The sequence below is a fragment of the Macaca mulatta genome, chromosome 16 (genome assembly GCF_049350105.2).
Source record: "Macaca mulatta isolate MMU2019108-1 chromosome 16, T2T-MMU8v2.0, whole genome shotgun sequence".
Classification (NCBI taxonomy): domain Eukaryota; kingdom Metazoa; phylum Chordata; class Mammalia; order Primates; family Cercopithecidae; genus Macaca; species Macaca mulatta.
This window is the reverse complement of record NC_133421.1, coordinates 21,492,103-21,516,306: the sequence shown is the minus strand read 5'-3', so window position 1 is coordinate 21,516,306 and position 24,204 is coordinate 21,492,103. Positions and strand designations below refer to the sequence as shown.

Here is a 24,204-nt window from a genome sequence, read left to right as displayed (position 1 = left end):
GCCGGGCACAGTAGCTCATGTGTGCAATCCTAGCACTTTGGGAGGCCAAGGCAGGTGGGTCACAAGGTCAGGAGATCAAGACCATCCTGGCTAACATGGTGAAACCCCATCTCTACTAAAAATACAAAAAATTAGCTGGGTGTGGTGGCACTCCCCTGTAATCCCAGCTACCCGGGAGGCCGAGGCAGGAGAATCACTTGAACCTAGGAGGCGGAGTCTGGAGTGAGCCAAGATCGCACCACCGCACTCCAGCCTGGGCGACAGAGTGAGACCACCTCTCAACAACAACAAAAAAAAAAAAGAAAAAAGAAACAAAACTATCGTTATTTGTAATAGTTTACCTAGAAAACCAATAAACATAAATCAAATAATGAAAAATGCCAGGTCATTAAAATCATCACAACAACGCATGCCACAGCGCTGGCTGACACGGGACTCTGCCTGGGACCCAGGGCGCTGTGCCACATTCAGGTCATGTTCTCATTTCTCTGCTTGGCAGTAACCTGTGGCAGAGGCCAGACCACAGAGCCACAGAAGGGAACAGCAAGTCCAGACACCACTCAGTTCCCATTCATACCTGGGTCTATCAGGTAGTTTGAGAGAGATGATTAAATAAGCGATGCTAAAATAAACAGCCAGCCATCTGCGGAAAAATAAAACTCGACCTAATAAACACAAATGCACTCCAGAAGGAACAAAAGGGTATGTGTAGTTGTATATAATATAGTCTACATGTAAAGGGTACCTGGAACCTCTGTTAATATCCTTAAGGAGAAAGGAATAAAGCTCTCTAAGGCCTCCAGGCAGATGGCAATGAAACGCATGCACTCACAATCTCCCACGCACTCACAATCTCACGCACTCACAATCTCATTCCCTCATGAAGCCCCAGAAAACCACAGAAAGGAATTTCCCCCTCAAAGGCATTAACTGACAAGGAAAAAGGGAACATGAAAGAAAACAAAAAGACATAACGTTGGCAGCTGAAAAGTCCAACGGACAAGAGATAACTAACATGACAGACCTAAGTAAACTAAATCCCAAGCCAGCAGTGAGGAAGGGCAAAGACCCAACCTGATTTATGGTGGAAAATCCCTCAAAGACACAGGAAGTTGATGTCAAGAGGTGCTTCAGGTGGGGGGATGAAGGTGGTTAAAAACAGGAAGATTGGGTTGGAGATCTGTTTACAGAGCAGCCAGAGCTCCAAATGCTGTTTCTTCTGTGCACACCCAGAGGATAGTGAGCAGTTGAGGCATGAGTAATGCAGTGAAAACAAGGGAATTAAGTGAATTTACATGGTGAGGGCTGAGGTAGTCACTCTCCACCCCCAGGCCTCTTCTCTCTTTTTTTTTTTTTTTAACAGAGTCTCGCTGTGTCACCCAGACTGGAGTGCAGTGGCATGATCTCGGCTTACTGCAACCTCCACCTCTCAGGTTCAAGAGATTCTTATGCCTCAGCCTCCCGAGCAGTTGGGACTACAGGCGTGCACCACCACGCCCCACTCATGTTTTCAGTAGAGATGAAGTTTTGCCATGTTGGCCAGCCTGGTCTTGAACTCCTGGCCTCAAGCAATCCACCCACCTCAGCCTCCCAAAGTGCTGAGACTACAGGGGTGAGCCACTGTCCCTGGCCCCCAGGCCTCTTTTCTGATTAGGTCCCACAGTCCTGGTTGCCAGGTTGATGCCCTCCAGCAGGAGACCGGAAGGCCTTTCTCTGGAGAATGGATGAGCCCAAGAGGAAGGACCTAAAGACACTGACATCAGGAGTTCGTCATGGACATGCCACGGGAACAGCTCTCTACTATGAAGACCATAGTCGCAGGCCTCATACACAGGCCCGGGCAGGGGTCAGCTTTGCAGAGCCTCCACCTAAAGCAGTCAAACCTCAGTATGAGCAGTATGAGCAGTCAAACCTCAAGCATAAAGACAGGGACCTAAAGATACCAATAGAACAAAGGGACTGTAGGAAACAATCTGCGTAGAGAGATTTCGTGATAAAATCAACCTACAATCCTCAGTGAAATTCATATGTAACATTATATCTATGAAACAAGAACAGGATGGTATAAAAAAATTTCAGGGAACAAAAAAGAAATCCTAGAAGTTAAAAATATGATAGCAAATATAATCAATGGAATTTTATTCAGTCTTAAAAAGGAAGGAAATTTTGACACATGCTATAACATGGATGAACCTTGAGGACATCATGCTAAGTGAAATATGCCAGACACAAAAGGACAAATACTGTATGATTCCATTTATATGGGGCACCTAGAGTGGTCAAATTCATAGTGATACAAAGTAGAATGGCCGCTGCCAGAAACTGGGGGAAGAGGGAAATGTCAGATTAGTGTTTAATGGGTAGAGAATATAGGTTTTGCAAAACGAAAACGTTCTAGAGATTGGTTACAAAATAATGTGAATATACTCAATGATACTGAACTGTACATTTAAAAATAGTTAAGATGGTAAATTTTATGTTATGTATATTTCACAATTAAAAAATAATTGAAATGATGCAAAAGCAAAAAAATGCAGAAATTAAGCATTTAATAGAATTTAGAAGACTAAAGTTAGGGAAGCCTCCTAGAAAACAAAACTGTAATGCAAAGAGATAGAAAATAGGAGAAAAAATAATATGATAGGGGCCAGGCCAGGGGGACTTCCAGAAAGAGAAAACAGAGTAGAAGAAATTACCAACGAAATAATTCCAGAAAATAAAGTTATGAATTACCATACTGAAAGGGTGTAGTGAGTGCCTAGCATGATAGAAAAGACAAAACTTAAACTATAGAGCAAGGCACGTCACCCTGAAATGTTAGAATCCTGGGGACAACCAGAACCTCCGATGAGCTTTTGGCGAGGAAAAAAATCACGAAAGACTGTAATCATTTTGTTCCTGCTGCAACACTGGCAAATAGAAGACAATGGAGCAATGCCCACAAAATTATGAATGAAAATAGTTTCTGACCTAAAATTTTATACCCAAGGAAACCAACAAGCATCAGGGTAAAACAAAGATGCGAGGTCATAAAATTTTACCTTCTATGAACCCATTCTCAGGCAGATACTGAAGGGGGAAAAAAATAGGATGTAGGATACAGAAGATCAAAAAAGAGAGAGGCAAAGAACTAACAGGGAATCTGTGCACGAGGCATAGAGGGCGGCCATGATGGAAGAGGTCAGAGGCTCCAGAGAGATCTCCTCAGGATGACACTGCTGCGACCCCTGACCCCTGTGATGTGTGGGGATATCTCACAGAGTTGGGGTTGAATGAGTGTCATTTACATAGAAAACTAAGTAAACAGACAAAAACAAGATGATTTTCAGTGTAGGGCAAGTAACAGGTTGTGTAAAAGAAAAAGCCACAGCAGTGTATGCTACTACATGGCTAATCTATGAATGACACTCACTGCATCTTAATGTGAACTCCAGATACGCACAATCACAATGAGAGAATGCAAAGACAGGAAGCATGGAGGGGGGGCGGGGTGGTGAAAAAGAAATAAATTCTCATGTTTCACAGTTGGAGATCAAAATACAAAATCTAAAATGAAAAACTAGCAATAGCAGTTGATAAACGTGTTATTTAGCAACGTAGAGGTAAATGCCAAAAAAAAAAATCAACAAGGCGACTTGAAAACGCTTGACTCTGGGGAGCAGGATGTAGAGCTCTCAGGCCGGACTGACTGCTTTGCTCATCAGGATCTCTGCATACCTGATTATGGGCATGCAGAGCTTTGATAAAAATAAAAACCAAAAGAAAACCAAAAAGATCTATCACACATTTTGAGGAAAAAAGATGCACACACAAATAGAAAAGCAAGCAAAGCAACTGTACTAGTAATTCGCAGAAGAAAGATACAAATGACTAACAAGTTGATAAAAAGTGCTTCACCTTCATCTGCAATGAAAAATTTAAAGAAATGCCATTTTTTCCTCTTAGGCTGAAAAAGCTCAAAAGAATAGGTGTATCCAGTATTGGGAATGTATAATCTTGTACACTGTATAGAGAAGTATAAGCTAAATAAACTAAATAACCTTACAGGAAGGCAATTGAGAATACATATTAAAATGGAAAGTGTAACACACCCTTTTGCAAAAGCAAATTCACTTCTAGGAACTTACTTTACAAAAATTTGGCACTATTTCACAACTATTTAGCATAAGCATAAAAATGCATGGTAAGTGACATTCATCATCATGGCACACTTTTTTTCCAGAGACAGGGTCTCTATTGCCCAGGCTGGAGCGCAGTGGTGTGATCATAGCTCACTGAGGCCTTGAATTTACTTCTGGGCTCAAGTAAGTCTCTGTCTTCAGCCTCCTGCACAGGGAGAGTCATGGGTTAGTTTTAGAATTCTTCCTGTCACACCTACCCTCCCGGCTTTCTGTCCCTTCAGAATTCTTACTGGAAATCACATTACAAATGGAAATTTCTCCATCATAATAGAAAACTAGGTCTTCCAAATCCTCCTTCCCTGCTTTATTTCTCTCCACAGCAATACCCCCTTCAAATGTGGTATATATGTTACCTTTTATTTCAGTTAACTGCCAGGACCCATGAGGATGTAAGTTCCATGAGAGCAGGGACTTTTGCCTGTTTCATTCACTGTGGAATCCCCAGCACCTACAATATTACCTGGAGCTGAACAATATATGGAAGGAGGCTGAAAGAAACCAGCGATGACACAAATAAACAAAGAAACATTCCATGCTCATGGATTGGAAAAATCATATCATTCAAATGGCCATACTGCCCAAAGCACTTTACAGATTCAATGGTATTCCTATCAAACTACCAATATCATTTTTCACAGAATTAGAAAAAACTATTCTAAAATTCATATGGAACCAAAAAAGTCTGAATAGCCAAAACAATCCTAAGTAAGAAGATCAAAGCTGGAGACTCGCATTGCCTGAGTTCATGTTATATTCTAAGGCTACAGTAACCAAAACAGCATGGTACTGGTATAAAAACAGACACATAGACCAATGGAACAACTTAGAGTACCCAGAAATAAAGCTGCAAACCTGAGATCATCTGATCTTTGACAAAAACAAGCAATGGGAAAAGAATTCCCTATTCAGCAAATGCTGCTGGGATGACTGGCTGACCATATGCAGAAGATAGAAACTAGACCTCTACCTATCACTACATATGAAAATTAACTTAAAATGGAATACAGATTTAAATATAAGACTTCAAACTATAAAAATCCTAGAAGAAAACCTAGGAAACAGATTTTTCAACATTGGCCTTGGCAAAGAATTTTTGGTTAAGTCCCCAAAAGCAAGCGCAACAAAATTAAAAAATTGACAAGTGGGATCTAACTAAAGAACTCCTTCACAGCAAAAGAAACTATCAACAGAGTAAACAAATAACCTACAGAATGGGAAGAAATATTCACAAACTATGCATCTAATATCCAGAATCCATAAGAACTTAAATCCACAAGCAAAAACCAAATAACCCCATTAAAAAATAGGCAAAGGACATGAACAGTCACCTCTCAAAAGAAGACATATAAACATTCAATAAACATGCAAAAATGCTCATCATCCCTAATCTTCAAAGAAATACAAATCAAAACCACAATGAGATACCATCTAACACTAGTCAGGTAGCTATTATTAAAAAGTCAAAAAATAGCAGATGGTAGTGAGGCCACAGAGAAAAAGAAAAGCTTATACACTGCTGGTGGGAATAAAATTAGTTTAGCCCCTGTGGAAAGCAATTTGAAGATTTCTCAAAGGACTAAAAATAGAACTAACATGTGACCCAGCAATCCCATGACTAGGTATTTACCCAAAGAAAAATAAATCGTTCTACCACTCATATGTTCATTGCAGCACTTTTCACAGTAGAAAAAAAAAAATCAACCTAAGTAGCCATCAATAGTGGGTTAAAGAAAATGTGGTAAATATACACCATGGAATATTACGCAGCCATAAAAAAGAACAAAAATCATGTCCGTAAAAAGAATAAACAAGGATGCAGCTGGAGGTCATTATCCTAAGCAAACTAACGCAGGAACAGAAAACCAAATACCACATCTCACTTATAAGTGGGAGCTAAACATTGAGTACATATGGACATAAAGGGCCAGGTGCAGTGGCTCACACCTGTAGTCCCAGCACTTTGGGAGGCCGAGGTGGGCAGATCACCTGAGGTCAGGAGTTTGAGACCAGCCTGGCCAACATGGCAAAACCCTGTCTCTACTAAAATGCAAAAATTAGGCAGGCGTGGTGGGGTGCGCCTGTAGTCCCAGCTACTTGGGAGGCTAAGGCAGGAGAATTGCTAGAACATGGGAGGTGGAGGTTGCAGTGAGCTGAGATTGCGCCACTGCACTCCAGCCTACGTGACAGAGTGAGACTCTTTCTCAAAAAAAAAAAAAAATAAAATAAAATAAAATTCCATCTCAAAAACAAAAAAAGCCACATGGATGGCAACAATAGATACTAAGGACTACTAGACAGGGGAGGAAGGGAAGAAGGCGTGGGTTGAAAACCAACCTACAGCGTACTATGCTTACTACCTGGGCGACAGGACCCGTAAGTCAAGCCTCAGCATTGTGCAATGTACCCTTGTAACAAATCTGCCCACTCACCCCCTGAATCTACATGAAAGTTGAAATAAAATTATATATATATATATATATATATATATATATATGGGATATAACATAACCTTTCACACTATACTTTGATGAAATAAAAAGAAAGTTATTTTAAGTCAAGTACACATGGTTCCTGGTTTTCAAAAAGTTTTCACCAGTTATTTTTGGCTTCCTAATTCTGAGAGAATAAGACTATGAGGTGTCTCACACAAACAGGTCTAGACATATTTTGTGAAGGGTAAATAAAGCAGACACATGTTCATATTTCTAATTTTCCAGAGATTTAATGATGAATGAAAAGTACTCTTCAGGCAAAATGAGTTTTGGGTTTCATCAAACATAAAATGTTTTGAAAACTAATCCAAGATGTTCACAAAAACAAAAAAAAATCACTCCAGCAGGAAATACTGTTCTTGTGATCCTGACTGGAAACATCTTATTGTCTGTCTCTTCCCTGCCTTATAACAAGGTTACATCACAGAAGGCCACTCCTTCTGAAAATGTGAATTGTCTTTTCATATCCACTCTGGCAGCTGCCTCGGTCCATTTCTGTCAGGTGGGGGACAGCACAGGCAGCATCAGTAGTGTCATTCTTCAATGACGGCTCCTTTTAAATGTTTTCTTCAATTTCCCATTACCATTCCTATTTTCTTTACACTAAACCTCCTGCAGGCAACCACCTCCCTCTGATTTCTCATTCTTTCCCGTGTCCTCGGCAGCGTGGTTGATGGGCTGGGGGAGGCTGTAACCGAGGGGCCTTCCTTCATGGCATAGTCCAGCATTGAAACAGGGCAGAGGCAGAGTGGACAGGGTAGCAGGAAGAATAAGCAAGGGTCTGATGCGAGTTTATACTTTGGGAGGCTCTATTATTGGACAGTAGCGTGACAGATTTTTCTTTTTTTTTGGACCCACACTGCAGTGTAGTGGCGCTATCTCAGCTCACTGCAGCCTCAAACTCCTGGGAGCAAACAATCCTCCCACCTCAGCCTCTCAAAGTGCTGGGATTCTTTTTCTTTTTTAACATAAAGTGTAAAGAAGGTAATGGCAAAGATACAAGATACATATACTCTGGGTAGATTCTGGTTTTAAGACATTTGACTGCTGACATGACAGAGACTCCCAGCCCTGCTAATTTAATATCTGGGCTGGATCTTGGCTGAGGCTGAGTTTTTCTTGCTAGCTTCTTTCATTTTCTGTCCCCACCTCCCCAAAAAGCTTCAGCCTGGCAAGGGAATATTATGGTGCTGGAATCTTCAGAAGTTTTAGCAAAATATAGTAAGAATGCAATAGGAATTGCTAGTTTTAAAGAGGGTATCTATTTGCGTAAGAAAAGGTGCTCAGCTGCCCCAGCCAACAGGAAAATGCAAATCAAAACCGCAGTGAGATAGTACTACACATTACCCACATGACCCTGAGTAAAAAGACTGACAATAATAAGTGTTGATGAGAATGCACAGAAATAAACCTCTCATAAATTGCTGGAGGGATATAAATTGTACAATTACTTCAGTCATCTGGTTGGCACTATCCACTACATTGTATGCATACCCTGTGGCCCAGGAATTCCATTCTTAAATATGTATCCAGCAGGAATGAGCACATATGTGTTTCAGGAAATACGCACAAGAACATAACAGCACTATTCATAATAGCTCCAAACTGGAAATGATTCAACTGTCCATCAATAATAGAATGGATAAATAATGGTATAATCCTACAATGGGTTACTAAATAGTGAAGAAAATGAACAAATTACAGCTATATGCAACAATGAGGATACATCTCACTGACTCAATACTGTGTAAAAAAAAGCCAGATGCATCTATTACATAGCTTTTTTTTTATTCCATTTGTAATAAAATTCAAATGCAATCAATACTAACATAGTATTTAGGGATGCATACTTTTGTAAAAATCTGGAAGGAGAATTGAGGACAATGGTTATCTTAGGGAGTACTGAGGGTTATCATGGGAAAGTCACAGGAAGGGTCTGTGGGAGCTGGTGATGCTCCTCTTCTGAATGGGAGTAGTGACTGCATGACTTTTCACTTCCTCACAGTTCAAGAAACTATGATTTATATTTTGTGCATTGTATCTTCGTGTATTTCACAAGAAAAAAACGTAAACTTACATCAGGTATTACTTCCTTTTCTGACTTTCACAGAAAACAGATACTGTCCTAGAAAACAAAAACTCTTAAACTAAATGCAAACAATTCTCAAAGCAATAGAAAGAAAACGTTTGGAGAAGTTTTGGAGGCCCAGCTACATAGGACCTTTATGTGAATTAGGCAGTGCACTCTTCTTTGGGAGGGTAATTCAGCAAAAACGGTCTTCTTGGGTGGAGGCATCACTGCTGGGGGAGCTCGTGTCTGCTTCTCAGACAGCAGGGACGGGGCTTGGCTTCAGCTCATCCCCACTACAACACTGTTTCATGCATTCCCACTGATCACAAAACCCACACCACTACTTCACTGACACACCTGCTAACAGTCACGCAAAGAAAATAGCCATAGTGTTTTTCTGCACTCTCATAATGTTTAAAAGAATAAAAGAATGTTTAATTCTTTTACTTAAATAATTCCAGAAACTGGCTCTAGGAAATCTAACATACCCAATCAAAGTTGCGAATGTTCCACCTCAGGGAGGAATGCTAAACAACTGAGTATAGCCTTGCTGCCACCGACCAGAACACTAGGTGGCCCATTACTCAAGACAACCATTGCCAGCAGATAAACTGACCCACATCCCCTACCCCTCACATGCTCTACCCAGCCCAGTCCACATTCTCTACCTTAATATCAATTCCTGCACTTTGCTTAATAAAAAAATCCCTACCAGCTCATTTCAAGGACTCAGCCAGAGAATCCTCCCTCTCCTGTGCTTCCTCCCTCATGCCTGAGGGATAAGGGCATAAGCTCCAATAAAGCCTTGTCGGGAAAACTCTTTTGGCCTCATGACAATTTCTATCGCATTGAGAGCCCAAGAACCTGTGGTCAGTAACACTCTGACCAAAGGAAAAGGTCCCCTTCCCTCGGGAGATGCAGCTCTGCATGTAGCCATAAAATTGGTGGGTGGAGTGCAGATTGTTTTTCAGTTGCATTTGCCTCTCTGTCAGGGTGCCTTTGGGCAGTGCACAAATATCAAACGCTCCCTGGCAGCCCTGCCTAGGAGAATAGAAAGATGATAATTACATGCATATTGGCCCACCAAGCATAGGCACACATAGAACATGTACTGGCACAGGACTACTACTGCCCAGGGCCAGCTGGAAGTTGGTTGACGTTGTCCCTTACCGCATAGCCTTGTGTCTTCTTCTGGCACCATTTCAGTAGAGCATTGCGCTTGGAACCACCATATTCCCGGGCCAAGGCCGCCAGAGGGTCTTTTCTTTCCACACTGGTTAGAAAGAAGAGCACATGGTAAGGAGAAGATGCTAATACTTAGAATCCTCAAATACACAAGAAATAAATACCTACTTTAGAAAAGCAAAAGTCTAGTTTATCCAGCAAGACTCTAAAGAAATTAGTCACATTACTATTTTATGATATCTCACAGTATAAAATAAAAATTAAATTGTGCTTCCTGACCATCATAAATCTGGGGAGAGTTTTGTTACATTTTGTTTTAAAATCCATCTGTTGCTCATCCATCTAGTCTTTCATTTGTTTACTTAAGTACAATATCATTTGAATTAAAGATACGTAAACAAAACACACCCTACATGTTTTAAGACTAAACCAGTATCTACATAACATGTAAAAGGTAGACTCGCTGGGTGCAGTGGCTCACATCTATAATCCCAGAACTTTAGGAGCCAAGGCAGGAAGATCTCTTTAGCCCAGGAGTTCAAGACCAGCCTGGGCAACATAATGAGACCCCATCTTTAAAAAAATAAAGAATAAAAAAATTAGCTGGGCATGGTGGTGAGTCCTTGTAATCCCATCTTCTCAGGAGGCTGAGGAGGAAGGATTGCTTGAGGCCAGGAGTTCAGGGTTGTAGTGCACTATGACCGTTCTACTTCACTACAGCCCGGGCAACAAAGCAAGACCCCATCTCCAAAAAATAAAACAAAATAAATTGTAAACGTACATTGGAAGGGCATATTAAAAACACCAGATATCCTGCCATTGTTTATCCCAATAACATAAATGTAAAATTGAAATAAGAATTTTACTAATTTAACTTTTCATTAAGAAAGGTAAAATATCAGTAGCATATTCATATACACAAAGCCTTTTTGTATGCATTTCTGGTATGAAGAAAAGGGCAATTTCAGAAGAGCACTAATTCTGGTCCTTAAAAGCCCTTTTGATTGTTTAAATCTCTTGCACATAAACAGGACAGTATGTAGTATCTGGGGCTTTACATTAAACCTATGAAACACATGGCTTCATCTATTTGGGTCCAAATATATGCTATACCCAAAGGTGTAACAAGACCTGAATTTATTCAGACTTTTATAAATCCTTCTATAATACCCATATTTGTGATTATATTTATTAAAAAGCTATTACTCCTAAACTAGCCAATTTTGTATATTAATCCATCTACTCATTCATAAGTTTTACTAAGTGAAATACTATGTGTGTTGCACAACGCAAGGGGCTGGAAGAGATACCAAAATGTAAGTTGAACATTTACTGTCCACTAAATTATAGCATAAATGGAGACAATGGCATGTACTGTGCAACAGTGCTCCACACTACAGAGCAGTACAAAAATGAAACACCCAAAAAAGTGTAAGACGCCAAAGTCGGAGAAGGGATATGTCGATGTGCCAGGTGTTAGGTACAACTTCATGAAAGGTTTGACCTTGAAGGAGAAGCAGTATTTAGGGTATGAAAGGAGAAAAGAAAAACGATTCAGGCTAGAATCTTATACATAAAGACTTGCAATAAGAAATGGTCATGTTATATTACAAAGGCAGAAACTAAAACAGGCTCAGGTGGAGGGAGGGACGGGGCCATTCTGGCCGTGGGTAGGGTGGTGCTAAGTCGTGAGGCACCTAGAAGACCAGGATGAGGAGTGCGGATGACAGAGTCATGTGAGATTTCTGCAAGGTTTGCAGCAGGATGTGCTCAGTGCTTCAGAAAATTAACCAACACAGAGAAGCAGGGAAGACACTTGGGAGAGAGGAAGCAGCTGAAAGAGGTTTGCTGTGGCCTTGGTGACCAGGGGCACTGGAAAGGGAGGAGGTGACAGAGGTGTGGGAACAAAGACCAGCTCTTAGTGACCATCCTGCTGGTCTTGCCGTCCTCTCCCTCTGCCAACTCCTCCTTCACATCCCTGTAAAAGTCCTTCTTAAACACTGATTTCAAAATGCCTCTCCAATCCTTAGATGCCACTGTTTTGGGATGAATCCTCCTTAAAATGCAGGTCCAATCTCACTGTACAACCTCAAAATCCAAAACAAAATCCCACAAAGTTGGTGGTACCCCAGTGCTTTACCAAAATAACACACAAACCTCTTCCTTAGCAATGAAGACTACTTACTATATGCCTTCCAGCTGGAATGTCCTAGTCACCTATCCATCCACCCAACAAATACTGACAAAGAGCTTGTTATGCATATGTACAGCAGGGTCCCTGCCCTCAGGAAGCCCACAGTCTAGTCCAGACACATGACACCACCCACATTCCCTGAACACTATTCCACAGCATGCTTGTAATGGTACCTTTAGAGCCCTTGGCAGAAGTGCCACTTCTCTCTAGACTTCTTGATCCAACTAACAATCTCTCAAGACTTTGCTTATGCAGTAGTGTTTTTTACAGCCCTTAATTCCATTTTGCACACTACTACTATCCACTGTCCTCCTTTTAGGCTTGCCAAGAGCAGGCACAGTATCTTAGTCATTTTCATGCAGGAAATATTTGTAGAAGTAAATTGGCCATGGGGACAAAACAGAAGGAAGCATAAAAGGTGATTAGCCCAATGTTTTTCTGATTTCTTATTGTTTGAAACACGATACCTGAGTTTGCTTTGTGGTTTCCATGCCCTGGTGGAAGCACTCAGCAGTCTTGTGTCCCCAAAGCCCAGAGACGGGGGTCTGCTCAGTGACTCCAGTGAGGGACTCTTGCGGAGGTGGGGGTCTGGCTTCAGGGTCTCAGTCCTTCCTTTTAGAATATCTGTGGGAACAACCACATAATCACCCATTCCTGAAGAAGCAGCTCTTGACTGCCATCATGCTTCATTCTCAAATACAATTACCGTTCTCATTTTATCCTCAACTACAAACATATATATCGTTTCTGAAGTAATAAAAATGCAATAGGGATGTGGATTCTACAGGCAGGACCACTACATCATTTATAGCATCTAATGCCAAATCAACCTCTTGTTCAAAAATTACTGTGAATTTCAAGATGATGTCACCAGAGCATTACACCAAGCACGTGCCCTTCTAATGGCCTTGTGCAAGTGCCAGCAAAGCCAGCCCTGTCCCCAGTTAATATCTTTTAACTGAAAGACATCTGAGAGAGAGTGGCAGGAAAATGCCTCATGTGATGATCAGATCACAGGCAGCAGTAAACAAGAAGCTGGGAACCAAGAAGAACTACTTTACAAGAGAAAAGGCCATTCTAGCCATAGGGCCTGGCTCGCTAAAAAAGTAGAAATCACCCTTTCAAGGCTCTTTTCTGCTGTCATATTAGTCTGAGTCAAAACAGGTAATGAAATGAACTGAATCCTCCAGATGATACCTATTTTTCTTTTTCTCTTCTAGAGACAGGGTCTTACTGTGTTGCCCAGGCTGGATTTGGACTTGACTTCCTAGTGATCCTCTGCCTCAGCCTCCCAAGTAGCTGGGACTACAGGAGAGTGCACCACCATGTCTAGCCAGATGATATATCTTAAAGGACCATAAAAGTGTGGAAGAGGAGAAATTTTTCGAGATTGTCTAGTTTATATTTATAGAGGAAACTGGAGCTCAGAGAACTAAGTGCCTTGTTCAAAGCTACAGAGCAGACAAGGGACCAGGATGAGCCCACAGTTGCCGCCCATGACCTGTGAATAGTCACAGAAGAAAATAATCCGTCTACAGCTCACAGCCACCATTTAGGGGCAGTAAAGTTAGGACTGAGGCTAGTCAGCTCTAAATAGCAGAGAAAAATAGTATTTACATCCAAGAGAACAACAAGAACAGCACATTAATCTTCAGTTTCTGCAGCTTCCAATGACCTCAATGTTGACAAGCAATTGCTGGGGATTGCTGGAAGCAAGTAATTGTCACTGCGATCCTTTGCTGTAATAACAGTAAATAGAATCATCCAAGCAGACAGGTGCCTGGTGGGGGCTAAGTAGGGAGGGCTGTCAATGAGGTATTAATTTCAGAGCAATAAGCTATTGTGGTCTCAAGTTCAGTATGTATCTTGTCAACTAAAAGAATGGTTTCTTGGCCAGGCATGATGGCTCATGACTGTAATCCCAGTGCTTTGGGAGGCCAAGACAGGAGGATTGCTTGAGGCCAGGAGTTTAAGACCAGCCTGGGCAATTTAGTGAGACCCTGTCTCTAGCCCCCCCCCCAAAATTTTTTTAATTAGCCAGGCATGGTGGCATGTACCTCTAGTTCCAGCCACTTGAAGGCTGAGGCAGGAGGATCATTTGAGGCCAGAAGTTTGAGGCTGCAGTGAGCTATGATAATGCCACTGCACTCTTGCCTGTGTGACAGCAAGACTCTCTCTCAAAGAAAACCAAAAAGAATGGTGTCTCCACACAATAGGAAACTTTAAGGCTAGTGGAACAGAGAGAAGACACAAATATTATCTACCAAAGGCTTACCTAGTACACTTAAAAATGGTTGATACGGTAAATTTTATATTATGTGTCTTTTACCACAATTTTTCAAAAACCCCACACCTATCACTATGTGTGCAATCAAGTTATTCCCTCCACACAGCAAGCATGGGGACTGTGAGCCAAGTGGGCTTCCTGCTGTGCTCTGGCCTCCTCCACTCCCCTCCTAGTATGGGACACTCAGGACTGGTCTCCCGGAGCATAGACTCTCTCATTTCTCTACACCCACTGTCTCTCTTCTAACACTCTTGACTTTACACTGGCCTTTGGTGGTCTTTTCCTTCTGCTGGAAAGTCATTATTATGACTTGGAGTGCCGTATAAACTTTCATCACTTCTTTAGAAAGCTATGACTCAGAGCAATCACCAACCTCAGCACCAAGAGGCACAAAGTAGAAAGAATCAGGAGACTTCCTGGCCCCAGAGCCATCCAAAATTGCTGCAGCCTTTATAAGTCACTGAATTTCTGTAGGGCTTGAATATCTCCCACATAGAATTCGAGGAATGGGCTGAGATCATCTTCAAATTCTCAATTGTCAGTGTTTATCCAACTCTAAAATCCTTATTTAATTCCACGAAAAAGCAAAGAAGATTCAGAGGGGAAAGTTCCCTCACAGAAACAACTATTTTAAGAACAAGCCTGATGGTGTTTGACCAAGATCTGAAGGAAGTACAGCTGTAGAAATTTTATTTTATGCTTAGAAACAAAAAATTTCTGTCTATGTGATCCAGACTTTTGGCTTTCTATCCTGCCTACAGGGAACAGTAAATAGTCCATTCAGTGTTCTCTTTGCCTTTTTTATTTCCTAACAGTGACCACATAGACACATACATAGGTTCTAAGCCCCATATTCTGGACAACCTTAACCTCCCACTAGGCTCAAGCACTGTTGTCCTTTTAGTTCTGGGCAGGTGAACTGGGTCAGCAGAGAACAGCAGGTGAGATGTGCATGGCAAACACTTCCATAGCGCTCGCCACATGCCCAGCATGTTCAAGGCACTTTAACATGCTAACTCAATCCTTGATATGATCCTAGGAGGTGGACCGGATTATTTCCATTTTAGAGATGAGGAGACGAAAGCACAGAGAAGTGGGGTGATGGGGCCAAAGCCAGGCTGAGCAGCAGTGCTGAGACTCAAGCCCACATGTTCCTTCCTGAAGGCTGCTTCACATCAGCCTGTGACACAGGAGATGTGGTGTGAACGCAAATGTGATGGGGGTCGGGGACTGCTGAATGCAACCTTCACTTTACAACCAGTATTTGAGTTAAAACAAAACAAAACAATATGTACACACACACACACACACACACACACGGTGTAATAACAGGAAGAGGATTGCACTAAGAGACAAATACCTTTAAAGAGGCAAATTTTAAGAATTGTGGAAGCAGCAGACAAATTCAAAATCAGGGAAGTTTTTTTTCCCTTAGTTACTTTTTAAAGATGAGAAAATATGCTCTTGAGATTCAGTTAAAAAATAACATGTCAGGCACAGTGGCTCACACCTATAATCCCAGCACTGTGGGAGGCTGAGGCAAGAGGATCATGTGAGGTCAGGAATTTGAGATCAGCCTGGGCAACAAAACAAGACCATGTCTCTAAAAAAAGAAAAAGAACACAACAACAACAAAATTGGGCCTCTCTCCCTAGCACAAGGACACTGAGAAGTGCAGCTGGCAGGAGATAGACGCTTTTTCCTTTTGTCAGCTGCACTGCTTCATCTAATGTCCATGACGTGTACATTATTCAGGGGTTGAAATCACTTGCAAGAAATGCCACTGATTATTTTTCTAAGCTCAGTTTCATGCAAAGAAATGAAGAAAAGTTAACTGCACGGAAAGATAAGTCAAAAGTTCTTATTGCTGACATGATTTACCTGAGAGGGGAAGGTCGGGAAGGTCCAAGCGTTGAGTCACCCCTCTGCTGGCTGGCCGCACACTGCTGTAAGTCGAATGCCTCTGTAAAAACCAGGAGGACACCAGCACGGTGAGCTCATAACATCAAGAACAGAACACACACAGATGTGTGTGTGTGCATGCGTGTGTGTGCAATAGTTCTTAAACACAGTGGAATAACCAGGGGAGTTTTTAATTAACTCATTTATTTGAATAGGTAATACACGCAATAGACACTATCCTCAAAAGCAATAAAAAGGGCAAATAGTGAAGAGAAAGTCTCCTTTTCCTTCCCATCTCCCAGTTCTTCTCTCCAAGGGCAATCATTATTAACTGGCTTTGTGAATATCTTTCCTGGAATGTTCTATGTATATTCAAGGATGTTTGTATAAGTATTCTATTTTTAATGGTCAATAGGTATATGAATAGATGCTCAACATCACCAATCAGGGAAATGCAAACCAAAACCACAGTGACACGCCACGTCACATTTATTAGGAAGAGCATCATCAAAAAAACACAGAAAGAGAACAAGTGTTGGTGAGGAGGTGGAGAAAACGAAACTCCTGTGTACTGTTGGTAGGCACGTACAATGGTGCAGCCATTACACAGAACAGTATGGAGGTTCCTCAAAAAATTAAAAATGGTACTACCAAATGATCCAGCAATGCCACTTCTAGGTATTTATCCAAGAAAATTGAAAACAGGATCTCAAAGAGATATTTGCACTCTCATGTTCACTGCAGCATAATTCACAACAGCCGAGACGTGGAAGCAACCCCAGTGTCCACCACCAGATGAACGGATGAAGAAAATGTGGTACAGAACATACAATGGAATATTATTCAGCCTTAAAAAAAGAAGGAAATCCTGTCCCATGCTACAACATAAATGAGTCTTGGAGACATTATGCTAAGTCAAATACGCCAGTCACTGAAGGATAAGTGTGGCATAACTCTATGTACGTGAAGAATCTAAAGTAGTCAAAATCACAGAAACAGACAGTTGAGTGATGGCTCCCAGAGGCCTCAGGGAGGGGAAGTGGGGAATTGTTCCGTGGATACAGAGTTTCAGTCAGGCAAGATAAAAATGTTGTAGAGGACAAAAAGATGGCAACAATAGACACTGGGGAGTGCTAGAGGAGGGGGAAGCAAGGATTGAAAACCTGTTGGGTACTATGCTCACTACTTGGGTGATGGGATCAATCATACACCAAACCTCAGCATCCCACAATATATCCATGTAACAAAACTGTACATGTACACCCTGAATCTGAAATAAAAGTCGAAATTAAAAACAAAAAATTTCTAGAGACCTGCCATACAATATTGTGCTTCGAGTTAATAATACCCCAAAATTTGTTAATAGGGTAGATTTCATGGTGCATTTTTTTACTGCCATTTAAAAAAGCATTTCAGAATGCAAGTCAGCGTGATATTATTCAAGGAAAAACCTTGAAAAACACCCTCTGTTTTTCTAGAAACATAAATGTTATCATAGCATTACACTGTTTTATATACCGTTTTGTTTCTTTCACTTACTGTATCTTAGAGGTCATTCTATACCCACCATCTTGGCAGCTTTCCATGAAAAGTGCCACAAGAGGCCAAGCAAGTGGCTCTGGGCCAGATGGCACCACCCACCTGGGAGACCCTGGGTTGCTTAATTCTCTGTGTCTTATTTTCTTTATCTATAAAATGGCAATGATACTAAAGGTACTTACCTCAGAGGGTTATGGGAGGATTAAATGAGCTAAATTCAGTTAGAACAATCAAAACACAGCCCAGCACATGGGAAGCATTCAGTAGATCTTAGCTATTTTCATTACCATAATTTATTTTACTGATTCTCTATTGATAATGATATTGATATTAATATTAGGAATAATGCTGCAATGAACATCCTGGTACATTTGTCTGTGCAGGGCCATTCTGAGGCTTTCCAGAACATTCTTCCTCTTAGAGGCTCTACTTCATAGCATATTAAACACAATTCCATATATCCACATCCCACAAAAATATAATGGTCATGGTATACAGTTTTCAAAAGTAGTTTTAAATCTTGCTTTTGAAGTTGGCTGAACAAAAGTGACAATATGGGGCATTCCTATCCCATTTGCAATCTTGTGGGAAAGCGTCCAATATTCCACCACTAAGTATGATATTTGCCATAGATATATAATAAAGACCTTTTATCAGATTAAAGAATTTCCCTTCTATTCCTAGTTTTCTAAGAATTTCCATCAAGAAAGATATTAATCTTTATTGAATACATTTTTCTGCCACCTACTAAGATAACCATATTCTTTTTTTTTTTTTTTTTTTTTAAGATAGAGTCTTACTCTGTTGCCCAGGAGTGGAATGGCACGAACTCAGGTCACTGCAACCTCCGCCTCCCGGGTTTAAGCCATTCTTGTGCCTCAGCCTCCCAAGTAGCTGGGGGTTACAGGCACGCGCCACCACACTCAGCTAATTTTTGTATTTTTAGTAGAGACTGGGGTTTTGCCATGGTGACCAGAGTGGTCTTGAACTCCTGGCCTCCAGTGATCCACCTACCTTGGCCCCCAAAGTGCTGGGATTACAGGCATAAGCCACTGCACCCGGTCGACCATATTCTTTTTATACCTTTGTTAATGTGGTGAATTACTCTGGTTGGCTTCAATAGTTAAAACCACCTTCCATTCCTGGAATAAACCAAACATGACATGATCTTCGTCATGTTATCTCTGAATAAGGTTTTCCAAGATTTTGTTCAGGAATTTTGCAAAGAAGTTTGTGAGAAAGACTGACCTTTTAATTTTCTTGTCTATTAATGCTCTTGCAAGTATTAGGGATGAAAGCTATGCTGACCTCTTTCCTAGTCTCTGAATTTACATAAGATTGACATTATTTCTTCCTTAAATGTTTGGGAGGTTTCATGGTGAAGCCACAAGGGCCTGGTATAAATTATAGATGATTGAGCTTTTCTACTACTCTCTCCTATATAAGTTTAGCAAGTTACATTTTTCTAAGATTTTGACTGTTTCATCAATATTTTCTAATTTATAGCACTAAGTGTAACATATAATATTCTCTTACTATTGCTTTAATAATTATGAAATATTTAGTGATGTATCCACTTACAAATTCCTGATACAGGTAATTCTGCATTAGCTTTTCTTGTCAGGTGTTTTGAATTTTAACAGCCTTTTAAAAGAACAAACTCCATGCAGAACTCCTTTAAATAGTCTTTTCACTGCAAGTATCCTACGAAAAAACATACGGTTTTGTTGGACTGAAAGCATCTTTCTTTTGTGTTCACCTTTGAAGGGTATTTTCACCAGGTACAGCGTTTTGAAGCATATTTTCACCACGTAAAGGAAAGCAGGTTTCTTTCAGCATTTTGCAGATGTCATTGTATTGTCTTCAGGGCTTCCATCATTTTTGTTGAGAAGAAAGATGTCAGTTTTGCTCTTGCTCCTTTGACATTAAGGTGTCTTTTTTCTTTTGGGTGCTTTTAGGATTCTTTCTCTTTCATTTCCAGCAGTTTTAACCTCATGTGTCTAAGTGGTTTTCTTTGTACTCATCTCACTTGGGGTTCATATTGTTTCTTGAAACTGGGCTTGACATCTTTTATCAGTTTTGGAAATTCTTGATCATTAGCCCTTCCAATATTGCTTCTGCCCTTTTTCTCCCCTTTTGGGGACTCTAATTACACATGAGATCTTTTTATTCCATCCCGTATGTTTCTTACGTCCTTTTCTCTATTTCCTATCCTTTTTCTCTGTGCTTCAGTTCAGATATTTATACTGACTTGTCTTCTGTTCTTTAAGTCTCTCTTTAACTGTTTAAGCTACAGCTAAACTTTATTGAGTCTTTAATTCAGGTATTTTATTTTTAGTTATAAAATCTCTAATGGATTCTTTTTTATAGATTATGGTTTTCTGCTGAAATTCTCTACCTTGTCACTTACTTTGTTGACAGCATTAATCTCAGGTGTTTTAGGGTCTATGTCTAATAATATCAATATCTGAATCTTCTGTGTCTGTTTCTATTGCCTATTTTTTCTCTTGGTTTTTCATCATTTGGTATTATCTATTTGTATGCTCAGTTTTTTGTTTTATTTTATTTTATTTTTAGATGGAGTCTTACTCTGTTGCCCAGGCTGGAATGCAGTGGTGGATCTCGGCTCACCACAACCTCCACCTCCTGAGTTCAAGTGATTCTCCTGCCTCAGCCTCCCGAGTAGCTGGGACAACAGGCGCACACCACCATGCCCAGTTGATTTTTGTATTTTTAGTAGAGACGGGGTTTCACTATGTTAGTCAGACTGGTCTCGAACTCCTGACCTCATGATCTGCCTGCTTCGGCCTCCCAAAATGCTAGGATTACAGGTGTGAGCCACTGCACCCAGCCATGCCTGGTATTTTTTAAAGTTACTATATGACATTGTACTTTTTAAAATGTGGCTATAATTTAAGGATCTAGATGATGTAATTGTCCTCCAGAGAGTATTTACTTCTGCTTGCTTCCAGAAGGCAGTTAAGATAGGGGAAGAACATCTAAATCCAAACCCATGTTTCTATGAGTTTTAAGACTGAACAAATAAAAGACTTCCTTAAGATATTTAGGGAGAATATTCTAATCATCTAATAGCTAGAAAGACATTTTAAGGCAGGAAACAAAACAAAATCTTAAAACACAACACAAAAATGTAAAATTTCTCTTCAGTAAAAGATAACTATTAATATGACGTTAAAAGATAACAAAGGTAATACAATTACATATGAAAAAATGTTAAAAAGCACAATATATCAAGACTTCTTACAAAATGGAAAAAGACTTCAAAAGAAAAGCAGGCAAAGTATGTAAGTTTCCATACAGACATACAAAAGATAAATGGCCTGTGTTCATATGAAGAAGTGCTCAACTTTACTGATAAAGTAAAACAAGATACTATTGTTCATTTACTTAATCTTCAAAATTTATAGACAGTGTCAAAATTCTTAGAAAATAGTACAGCGAGTGGGAGGGCAAACTGAAGAGCAATGTGTCTATCAAGTTTTTCAACATGCTGGAAGAGGTCAAATACATTTCCTTTTCTAGGACCCCATTTTCCTTTACTAGGAATCAATTTGTATATCTCAAGACAGGCTCACTCAACTCCATCCTTATCTCTTTGTAGGGTGACCTATTGACTACAGGGGACTGGGAAGCTAAAGGGTGTACTTGGCAAACTCCTTTAAAGCTTGGCTCATCAAGTGGCCGAGCTTCTGTCAAACAGGCCCCCTCTCAGAGGATCTGGAAGGTGCAAGGGAGTGGAAGGCTTCCCTTCTGCAGCTTCTCCTGGAAAACATGGCTGGGAAGGCACTCGCTCTTCTGTGGCAGGGGAGCAGAGGTTCTGGGGAGTGTGTCATCGTTTTCTGGTCAGTATGGGGCAGGCACAGAGTCTGCTTTGCTGGCATGAACTGCACCTGTGGCAGTGTAGTCACAAGGCTGATCCTAGATCTTGGTAGCAGTGGCAGTCCCTGGGTAAGCACCTAGAGAAAGACTTCCTGATTCTGGCAGAAACAGAAGCCCCTTATAATGGGCTAACTTTCAGATGCTCTGGGAACCTTTCCTGGAATCTCAGTGCAGCCTAGACCTTTCTCCAGCCCTCAGTACCAAAAGCCCTGTATTAAATTCCTTTCTGCTTAACTACTGTGATCTCTGATATTTACAAATGAATCTTGATATATCCTTATTTAAAAAGTAGCCCCATAAGTAGTCAAAAATTTGAATCAGTATGATCACTGTATTGTTTTTTGTATTAAGTTAAATCCAAAAACACCTAACTTCTATCAGTAGAAGAGTGGCTAAATAAATCACCACATATTATGTAATCTTTTATAAAAAAGAATTGTTTCTCCAAATGTTAAAATTTGAAGACATATTCCTTCATTCATTCAACAAATATTTACTGAACTTCTACTACAATGTGGCCGTGTGCCAGCCAGTGTTATAGACAAAACAGCAAGCAAAATGAACAAAAATATCTGACCTCATGAAGCTTACATTCCAATGATAAAGTGAAATAAGTATTGGAATAATGCATAGTGTAATCCAATTTACAAAGCACACACACTCTACACACACACACACTAATATGTGTAAAGAAAAACATCTAGAGGCATACACAGCAAACCATACGCAGTGGTTATTTCTGGGGCTCATCTACCTGCATTGGAGAGACAGCAGCTGCTGGAGCAGTCCTCACTGGTATCCCACTTAGGGGACTTCTGGGGGTCTTATGGACAGAAATATTCTGTCCAGCTCCACCTGCCAAGAAAAAACATGAGAACATGTATATGCTGTTCCACTTCAAAATAGCATATAGTTGTTCCTGATTTCTTGTTACTTTTTTTGGTGGCTTAAGGAGTATCCGTGTTTAGCATAATATTTACTCTATTATCCTTTTCTTCTCTGGACTAGAGCTGCATTGGGGAAACAAGAAGGGAAGAGTCAGCTGAGTGGAGGTCAGTCTTAGATGAAGGATAGCTGAGCAAAAAGAGACTGTATAAATAATGAGGTGCCTAGAGAAGGAAGGAACAGAAAAGTTCTTGTACAAATTGTTAATTCATTTCCTGTCTTCACAGACATGAAAGGCTTTCCTGTCTTTGAATATGTAGAGCCTAGTCTTAATCTAATTTAGGTGCAAACAATTTTAGCAGAGACAACCAGGTGCATCCTAGGATTAACTTTTACTACAGTCTCCCAGTACAATGGCATGTTTGTTGCAGTCTGGGGAAGAAAGATATTGTTACTGTAGAGAGATGCACATTCTGTTTCTTCTATTTGCTATGTTTATGTGTACAGTATATGTATGAAGTATAGCTATGCATCGTTCTCATATAGGAAGATAAGCATGACTAAAGGGGAATTGTGAGACCATCAGACAATTCCAGGAAAAGCTGGGAACACACCTAGATCAGGAGTGACAGATTAGCACAGGTGCTCACGTACAAGACCGGATAGAAAAACATCTAGCAGGTTGCAAGATGGGGATGGCCGGGGTACCTACAAGAGGGCCAGGTGCACAGATGTGATGCCTCATTTCCTAGGAGATGAAGTCTCCAGCTGACCCTCATAATTCTTATGCGATGACAAAAAGGCAAATAGTAGTGACCTGAATTTAATGGCTATAAGAGGCAAAAAAGAAAGGTAGCAAGGCAGGAACTGGATGGAAGGAAGAGGTAGAGAGGAAGAGGCTGCATTTGTGTTATTCACGCACCAGTCTCTCCATCAGTGTCTCCCCGGAGCCTCAGCCAGGCTCCTGCATGCAGTGGCTACATGTGGTAGGACCTGGAAAGTGCCCTTGTGGTTGTAACAACATAGGGCCAGGGTGGAGTAGAGACAGTAGACATATCAAATGTCGGGCCAAAGTTTGAATTTGGAGCTTTGCTTATAGAAAAACTGTGATCAAATACCTGGGCGTCCCAAGTCAAATGACTTGATAAGTGACTTAACGGTGGTTGCCGACTCCGGGGGTGTTGGAGATGTTCTGCTAACACAGACACCAGGCCACCGACCAGCAGCATCGACCTCGGGGGACTCTGGCTCTTCATCCACAGGTCTGCATGGCAAAGAGCAAATCAGATTGAAAAGGTGGAGGACATCCCCATGGGAGAAAAAGACACAGAGGAAAACAGAACTGATGTGGAGAAAATAAACAAAGCTGGAAGGAAAATTCTGAATTTAACATCCTGTTTTCTCTACCAGTTTGCATCTTTAGGAAATAATGTAGGCATTGTTCTCAATTTTTAGAAGAGTTGTTTTCTTGGGAAATGGTCAGAAATAGTTATTTTTATATGTAGAGTGACTTGATATTAGCTTCAAATAAAAAGTGTGTATGGCTACTTTGCAAATTGTGCATTTTT

General features: G+C 40.7%; 1 protein-coding gene across 8 annotated transcripts in view; it reads right to left on the bottom strand.

The window, feature by feature from the left end:
* The window catches only part of SPECC1 (sperm antigen with calponin homology and coiled-coil domains 1), a 310,488-nt gene that overhangs the window by 38,551 nt on the left and 247,733 nt on the right, over positions 1-24,204 (bottom strand). For all 8 annotated transcript variants that reach the window (XR_013406174.1, XR_013406175.1, XR_013406176.1 and 5 more), the window contains 5 exons: positions 23,755-23,900; positions 22,506-22,606; positions 16,292-16,373; positions 12,591-12,747; positions 9,915-10,017 (listed from right to left, as the gene is read on the bottom strand). Coding sequence is in view for 5 of the 8 variants with exons in the window: in XM_028836114.2 (XP_028691947.2) it covers positions 9,915-10,017; positions 12,591-12,747; positions 16,292-16,373; positions 22,506-22,606; positions 23,755-23,900 (589 nt within the window). In the remaining 3 variants the exon portion in view is untranslated. The remainder of the gene's footprint in view (positions 1-9,914; positions 10,018-12,590; positions 12,748-16,291; positions 16,374-22,505; positions 22,607-23,754; positions 23,901-24,204) is intronic.